Genomic DNA, 9662 nt, shown 5'->3' on the forward strand with positions numbered 1-9662 from the left:
TGTCTTGAACGGCGAACCTCCCAGCCACGAATATCGATGATTGATTAACACTTGATGACATTGATGATGATTTAGTTGAAGAAATCTGGATGATTGTTGAAGGTTGGAGGAGAAATTTTGATGATGAACGAACTGTTATCGAATTCTGTATAGTTACGTATTTGAGATTGAAGGTTATTAACATATTTACAAGTTTGCCACCGTGTCTTTTTATGCTTAGATTAAATGAGTGGCTGAGAATGATTCCCCCATTCTCAACCTTTTTTATTTTCTCAATTGAACTCACCTCTCTCTCTCTCTCTCTCTCTCTCTCTCTCTATATATATATATATATATATATATATATATATATATATATATATATATATATATATATATATATATATATATATATATATATATATCGATGAGAGAAGGGAAGGGAAGGCAGACGATTTTACCAATCTTTAATTGCCTTAATTAATCGGAAGACAAAGGTTTATTAGGGAATAGTTTTATATGGATTTTTTATGCGCATATGTATAGACTAGTGTAGCTGATATGTATTTTGGTTCAGTTGAGACATTACTCTGATATATATATATATATATATATATATATATATATATATATATATATATATATATATATATATATATATATATATATATATATATATATAAAAGGGTATGAATTTTTTTCATAAATGGGTTGTAGATTTTTATTATAGAATTATTTATCATGTTCCAGGATAGGAGGACATTACATTACTCTTTTTAATGCTTATTAGATGGATGATTATTCTCATTTGTAAACATAGTACTTATTTTGATGTAACATCGGTATTAATATTGGTTGTAATGACGACATATCGACATATGGTTGTATATTGAATTTTCTATTGTCAAATCCGATGTTAAGACAAGGTAATTGATAATATACGTTGAATTCACCTAAATTATGAAGTATCCAAACTTTCTCAAGCATTACTTCATAATCAAAATACGACATCTGGACATTAAATGTCGGCTAAATTAACTATGATGTTCTATTCCTTCAGTTAATTAATTCAATACTTTCGATTTGTAACCTCATATATATCATGTGAAAAGAAAGTAATGAACCGAAATATAACTGGGGTATTATATGTGATCAAATGTGACAATAGCTTTTAGTCTAAGTTAGCAAGCACCCCACACCAGCCCACTCCTCCCTGCCCGACCCCATTTTGATATGATAACTAGTGTTTTTTCCTACCTTCCTAAGCAAACTACACCCTGTCATTGTACCTCATCTTTCATTACCCTTAAAAACCTCTTGAATATTGTTTTTTCTATGTATAATATATATTCTACCCATAAAACTACTTTCTTAAAACTAATTTTCATTTTTTTGGAAATGATTAGATTATTTTATGGTTTTGATTAATCCATTTAAAAACAATATGTTTTGATTTATATTTACCTTCATTTAAACTGAAGAGATAAAAGTCAAAACATCACTTTAATGCAATACAACGATCTATTAATAATATAACTCCAGTTTGTCATTATTAAAAATGAAATGGTTTAAAGAAGCATATTGACCTAAAAAAACCTGATTCAATGCAATACAACGATCTAATAATAATATATTTAAGCACTTCCATTAATTAGAATAAAAGATTAGCCTCTAGAGCTATACTACTTGTAAAGATATGAATGGGCCTTTGATCCTATAATGTCATGTATCCTTAAATTCTTAAATCACTGCTTACATTGTTTATTAGTTTATTATTCATTTCAACAAAATGGTAATAAATCACGGTTTCTTTATCACCACATGCACAGCATGCACAAACAGGTCATGTAAAGTCTCAGTTATCAACATGGAAAACTCAACGGTCAACACAGTAACAAACTTAAAATAAAGTTATCATTAAAAAGAAGAATGACCTATAAACTTATGATTTCCAAAAAGAAGATTTCGATAAATGCCCTGGAAATGAAGTTGCCAATCTAACTAAAATCGTTACGTACCACCAACTCAAATAGTAACATTTCCAGCCAAAACAACCCCATTTCACCAAACTATCACATCCATCCACTCCCATAAAACCCCTACATGCCACACACCACCCTCACCTCCATCTCATATTTTCAAGATCTCACCTTTCACTTACTTGAAAAATGTCTACAAATCTTCAATCATGTCCCATATGCAAACTCTTGCTGCTATTCATCCTTCAATGCATCATCACCACCACCACCGTTGCTCAAGCTCCGGCGCCAGCACCATCAGGCCCCACCAACATCACCAAGATCCTTGAAAAAGCCGGCCAATTCACCACCCTCATTCGCCTCTTTAAACTTACACAAGTGGGTGATCAAATCAACACACAACTCAATAACTCCAACCAGGGAATGACAGTGTTTGCTCCAACTGATAACGCTTTCTCTGCCCTCAAAGCCGGAACCCTAAATTCTCTCTCTGATCAACAGAAAGTTCAGTTGTTGCAGTTTCATGTCCTTCCGCAGTACCTCACGACTTCACAGTTTCAAACTATTAGTAATCCGTTAAGAACACAGGCCGGAGACAGTGCCAGCAATAAGTTTCCGTTGAATATAACCAGCTCCGGCAACCAAGTGAATGTGACAACCGGTGTGATGGATACGACTGTGTCCAATACTCTCTACACTGACGGTTCACTTGCCGTGTATCAAGTGGACCAAGTGTTGTTACCCATGAGCATGTTTGGTCCACAGTCTCCGGCTCCGGCTCCGGCACCTGCAAAAAAGAAGAAATCCGGCGCCGATGATGATACTCCGGCAACCGATGACAGTTCTCCTAGCGCTGATGCCTCCGGTGCGGTTGGTTCTGGCGGGCATGTGCGTGGCATGATCGTGGGGTCCGTTGGAGTGATCGTGTTCATCGCCTTGATCTGTTTGTGAAAATAAACGGTGAAGATGATGACTGATCGGAAAAAGGAATTGGGCATACTTTTGGAATGATTTTTTTTTTACTAAGGTGACTTGGGTTAATGTGGTTATATAGTGCGATGCGTGCTTTTTGAATAATTACAACCTATGTCATCCATTTTGTCATTGAATTTTACTCAAGTATGTACTATGTACGATTAATTGAAGTTCAGAGATTTTTTTTCGTTTTCAGTTGTTGGTCTTTATCAAAATATGTATGTATTTTCAGTATTTTTTTAAATAGAAAAGCAACATGTATGTGTTTCATGATCGGGTGCTCCTTTGTATGCAAAAATTATAGAAGGAAAAGATTGAGGCATTAAGATGGAATCACTACAAGAAACGCCGCCAATCACTACTAGAAAAAGGAGGGATTTCCTACGGATATTTCCGAGGAAAATGAATTTCTCGGTATTACCTACCAATTACCAAGGAAATTCTTAGGAATAACCATAAACGCGCTTTCCTCGGAAATCCCTCGGAAGTTCCTACACTTTTCCTAGGATATTTTTAAATACCCAACTTCCCTCGGTATTTCCTTAGTAATATTTTTTTTAACAATTTTTTTTTTGTAACAACAAAAACATACCGAGTTTATGTAGAGAATACACTCATTGTTCCTACACTTTTCCTATGAAAGTTATACTAACTACACTTTCCTCGGTATTCCCTCGGTATTTCCTACGCTTTTCCTAGGATCTTTATCAATACCCAACTTTCCTCGGTATTTCCTTAGTAATATTTTTTTAACATTTTTTTTATCAATACCCAACTTTCCTCGGAAACGCCGTTTTCCTAGGAATTTCCGAGGAAAGTGTCCCTCGGAAATAGCGCTTTTTTTTAGTAGTGAATGCTCTCTGTCGCCACTAATACTTACATGTCGACGCTAAAGGCATCGCCGCTAAAGTATATATTTTTTATTTAACAATAAAATTATAAAAAACAATACAACATATATAAAAACTATTACGAAGTTTAATTTTGCAAAATAGTTTGAAACATTAACCACACTTAATACTAACCCAAATAAAACATTTCAGAAATCCTAAAAAAGTAGTTACTCGTCCTCGTCACTTCCCTCGTTTCCATCGTTTTCATTTCGTGACGGCAATGAGCGAAATCAGTCTTCGAGTGTTGCACAATAGGCCTGGTCTTTTAGCATTGTTTACAGCATTTCAAACTACAAAGAAAAAAAATATATTACCAACATATCATAATAGCATTGTACTTTCCAAAAATTACAAAAATACAACATACCAACATATCAAACTATAACCAACATATCATTATAGCATTCTACTTTCCAAATACACTTAAACATACATCATACACAATATTGCATATACATTATAGCATTGTACTTTTTTTTTCAATTTTCCATTAGAACATTGTATTTTCCAAAAATTACCAAAGTACAAAATTTCCATTAGAACATTGTAAAGTACAAACTATTTTTTTTTTCATTTTTTCCATTATAACATTGTACTTTCCAAGTTGCATACAAATACACAAACTTTTTTTTCATTTTTTTCCATTATAGCATTGTACTTTCCAAGTTGCATACGAATACACAAAATTTTTTTTCATTTTTTTCCATTATAGCATTATACTTTCCAAATTACAAAAAAAAACAAAAAAAAGGGACGAAAGAGAAGAAAAAAGGTAGTTTACTAAATAAATTTCTTCAGTTGAAGTAGCTCTTTCCTGAGATGTCTTTCAAGCTGAAGAAGTAAGGGTAACTATTTATTTTTCATTTTTTTCCATTATAACATTGTACTTCCCAAATTACATAACTATTTTTTTCCATTATAGAATTGTATTTTCGAAAAAAGACCTTATACATATATACACACCTTACATACATAAATACACACATTATACAAATACCCTTAAACATATATATTGCATATTCATTATAGCATCATAATTTTTTTTTCATTTTTTCCATTATTGCATCCTACTTTTTTTCAAATTTTTCCACACACACACACACACACATATATATATATATATATATATATATATATATATATATATATATATATATATATATATATATATATATATATATTCATTATACACACATTTTTTCCATACATCATACACATTACAATATCGAGAAAATACACTTAAACATATATCCTACACATATTATGTCACAACTAGCATTTTAGGGCTAGGTTTCCTATCCATGTACAAACAGTTTCTTTGTGTAACTAAGAGACACTATGTGTACTATAAATTAACTTTAATACTATACACGTTTATATATCCAAAATTTTGTTTCGAGTCGAAACTTCCTCGTATAGCCCAAAAACCTAACCCAATAAGCTATGATCCCTCAACTTTGGGCTTTAACCCAAGCTTTCTCGGTCCAAACCTCTTAATGGACCAAAACCTTCTTATTGGGCCCTAATGAGCCGATAACCTTTGAACTTGGTTCTTTAGGGCAGAAAACCCACCTTTGGGCCATAGTTGGGCCAAAAACCTTTATTTAATATCGTATTGGGCCATAAGACCCTTAGTGGGCCTTATTGGGTCGTGAAAATTCTTCTTAGGCTTTAATGGGCTGCATTTTATTATTAAACTTCATAATGGGTCGTATTGGGCCAAACACCCTTCCACTTAATTCTATTGAACCCAAAACCCATATGTGGGCCCTAATGGGTCAAAAATCTTTATTAGGCCTAGTCCATTTATTTTGGAGCTATTATAGGGCCGAAACCTTCCTTGGGCCTGAGTCAAGCCCAAGAACACGAAAACTCCTAATGGGCTTGATGTGTTTTCGGCCATTCATGAGAAACGAAGCCCAATCCCTTTTCCCTCCTATGTCTGATCGGTCTTCATGTATATAAAAAAAAGGGAAAGAATACATTAGATAAAAAAGATGCCACCTCAAGATTACATCTCATACAACCATGCATTACCCTCCATGCATCTAGGCATGAAGGATTTGTCCAACATATTCCTATACACTTATCTCTCTCCTCTATTTCTCTATATGCGGCCGAACACAGCACCACCATCCTCACTTTATTTCATTTTTCAACTCTCACTCTATCTCATTTCCTCTCAACTCTCAAAATTTCTTCATCCTATTCCTCTATAAGTCGTGAGTTGTGAGTGTGTGTTCAAGAAGGTTTCTTCAAGGATCATTAACATGGTAAGTTCATAATCACACTCAAGTTGTTCTACTTCATCTTATATTAAGAACTACTCTATTTTCGTGCATATGCTTCTCTAGAGCCTCTCAACTTCGAAAACCTCTTCAAGGGAGCACTCTAGGCCGAAAACCACCTCCATCTTCCTCTTCAAACCGAAAAAGCCCCCAAGGTGAGTTTCATACCCCTATTTTCGAACTTTTCTTTCTTTTGGGGGAGGATACAAGTCAAAGTCTTGTGTAAATCTTTGTATATTTGCTTGTATGTGCATGTGTTGTATGATATGCGTGTTAAATGTTGTGAAATCCATGCTAAGAATCAAGAACTCGAGATTTTTGGTTAAATCCCACGATGTTGGACTTAGTTAACATAAAATGTTGTTAAAAATAAAAACTAGCTCCTAAATGAAACTTGTTTCACTTGATGCATGGTAAATATCACAAATATTAGTCCAAGAATATGTTTTAAACAGATTTTTGGCATGAGAACATGAAAAATGATAAAATATGGAACTTTTCACTAACAAGGGGCCATTTTCGGCCATAAAAACAACCAAGGGCAATTTTTTTACCATTTTACTAAAATGGGCCGAAAATGGGCCTTTTTAGTAAATATGGATCATTTTTGAACATTTTTGATAAACTTGGGCCTTTATTGAACACTTTAGTATAAAAGGGGCCGAAAATGGGCTTTTTAATAAACTTGGGCCATTTTTGAGCATTTTAGTAAAAATGGGCCTTAAATGAATATTTTTGTAAAAATGGGCTATTTTTGGACAACTATAGTAAAAATGGGCCATATTAGACATTCTTGATAATAATGGGCCATTATTGACACTTTGGATAATATTGGGTCATTTGTGAATATTTTAAATAAAAATGGGCCTCTTATAATAATTTGGGTAAAAATTGGGCCCTATACGACAATTATATTTTTATTGGGCTTTAGATGACAAATTTTATGTTAATTGCGTCATTAGTGACAATAATAATAACAATGTGATATATTGACACCTTCGGTAAAAACGATTATATTTTTATCACCTATGGTTTGTAGTAAAAAAATATGCATTAGTAACATTATTTATAACGTTAAATAATGAAACTCAATGTTTGCGTAAATTTCGTTAAGGCTCTTGTGAGACACTCATTCACTGGTATCCACTTAGTGTACACCGTAAGTCCTGTAGTTATAACCACAGTCTCCTGGAGGGAGTAAGGGAGTTTGTGTATAGATCTATACGGGGGTGACGCCCCACACCTGAGCTGCTCGCTACAGCTAGACAGGCCAGTCTAGGGTGACAAATATCTTCTTAGAAAAACCGACGCCTGAAGAACGTCAAGACAGGCACTCCATCATATTAGTATGGTTATAACGACTCACATAGAGAATAACAATACTATTATAAGATTTACGTTGAATATACATACCACTCATTTTTTTTTACAAAGTACAAACACTGTGTCGACTATTTTGTAACTAGCCACATCACTCCGGTCTTAGGGTTTAAGGCCATAATTTCTCATTAAAACAGAAAATACAGGATTTTCTGGGAATCACTCTCTACACATTTTCACAAAAGTTAAACCAAGAATACACATGCAATTATACATGATTTGAAACAATACTTACAAACTATTTTTTTTACAAGAAAATATTGGATTTTCTGGAGATTTACAAACTACTACAAAGTTTTCATACAAACATGCTTATGGACTCACCAACATTTTATATGTTGACTCTTTTCAAACGACTTGTATTCTCAGGAACACAATGAGTCGGTTCTTTTACAGCTATGGACTTGAATGAATGTTGTATTTTGGTTTCATCATACATTTGTTATTTTGGGATGTAATTTTTATGAACAAACACAATGTTGTAAACCATGTATGTTGTTATCTTGAATGTATGATGATAATGGTGACTATGTTTCATCTATATACATTGTTATGATTTTACAAGATGAAGTTACCCGCCCTCGGACGTTTCCGCCATTCTGGTTCGGGGGTGTGACAGATTGGTATCAGAGCATTGTTTATAGTGAACTAGCATATCTAACCATACAAGATATGCAACTATAAATACAATGTGACTAAAACACTCTGAACAAAAATAAGAAACAATTAAAAGTTTTTAGAAGAGTTGGACATCGCGGTTAAATCCAGGCAGTTATGTAATTGTATTGGAGATAAATATAGCTTGATCAACTATATTTATTTAAAATACGACCAACATGTGTTTGGGAGTGATCGGGGTGGACAACGAATCTGAAACTTGTCAACCTAATACCCAAAGGATTGAAGAATCAAACATAAACAAATAAAATACTATAGGAGTATTTTGACAGTAAGTGAAACCTTTATTGTATTTTCTTATATTTCCTTTTTATGCTTATATTCTCGTACAGACGCTATGGCTGGTTTCCATCTTCCCAGAGATCCCTACTTCCCCAATCAAGGGAATGGGGGATGGCTAGAGGAAGAACCATAGGAAGACCCAGAGGAGTTGGAAGTGGAGCCCGAAGCACTCGAGGTAGACTTTGAGGAGGATGAGTTGGATGTTAGTGACGAGGACATCGAGGAAGATGACTCGGACGCGGAGTCCGAAGTCATAAATCCGCCTTACATGGCACGGGTGCCAGCGCATCGGATGGGCCCCAATGGCCTTACGCCTCCATGGGCTCACGACCTTTGGCGATGGAGCAGACATCAGGGGATGTGTCCCCCGTTCGGCATGGATCGAGGATTTTTCGAACTTAGCCATGGAGGGCCCGCGGACCGCGGCCTCCCCGTGATGGTCAGGAGGACCCGATATATCGGTAATCAGGCTTAGGACACCGCCGATTAGATAAACCAGATGAGGGCAGCCATGGAGAGGGCCGAGAGGCAGACTAAGGAGATAGTGAGAGACTACCAGGAGCGACAGGCGGCATTGGAAGCCAGGCTGTGTGTCACCGAGCGCCAGTTAGCCAGGCTCTAGGGCACATCCACTTCGTCATCAGCACCACCGGAGACATCGCGCCGTGAGTAGGACCCATCCTACCCACCACTTGCTCCTGATGTGATCTCCTTTTCCTTTTTACTTTGTGTATGTAGGGTTAACCCCTCGATTAAGTGATTACACTACTCGATGGGGTTGTTATGCTGTTTGACTTTTATCCCATGTACTGTAGGCCTTATAAAGGCCAAATTTTCACATAACATGTACTAAACTTTTATCAGTAATGAAACAAGTGTGTGTTTTATTTGTGATTTTGTTATCTGCTATGTTTTCTATTCTCATTATTTCTTGACATTGTATGATTTCACTTATAAGCACAAATCGAATCACCGCAACCGCTAGTCAATAATGGAATAAAAAACTATCATGTACTCATCATCCTTCTGTTCCATGACAGAAGATGCCTCGAAGGTACGTTCGTAGAAACAACAACACGAAAACACCGTCACCACCGCCGCCTCCGCCAGAGATAAACTTTGTTGCATTCCAGGAAACAATATCAGCTGCAGTTACTGCAGCGTTGGCTCACATCCACAACGGTAACAATGGGGGTGGCAATGGTCAG

At 35.4% G+C, this 9662-nt stretch overlaps 1 protein-coding gene across 1 annotated transcript; it reads left to right on the plus strand.

Annotated features, from left to right (window-relative positions):
* Nucleotides 1-2070: 2070 nt before the first annotated feature.
* Nucleotides 2071-3128, plus strand: LOC145118636 (fasciclin-like arabinogalactan protein 11). The gene has a single exon (XM_079054334.1). The coding sequence runs from the start codon at nt 2148-2150 to the stop codon at nt 2907-2909; it is 762 nt and encodes a 253-aa protein (XP_078910460.1). The 5' UTR covers nt 2071-2147; the 3' UTR covers nt 2910-3128.
* The last annotated feature ends 6534 nt before the right edge of the window (nt 3129-9662 follow it).

Source organism: Lactuca virosa, chromosome 6, assembly GCF_052849685.1.
Source record: "Lactuca virosa cultivar CGN04683 chromosome 6, Lactuca_virosa_CGN04683_v6, whole genome shotgun sequence".
NCBI lineage: Eukaryota > Viridiplantae > Streptophyta > Magnoliopsida > Asterales > Asteraceae > Lactuca > Lactuca virosa.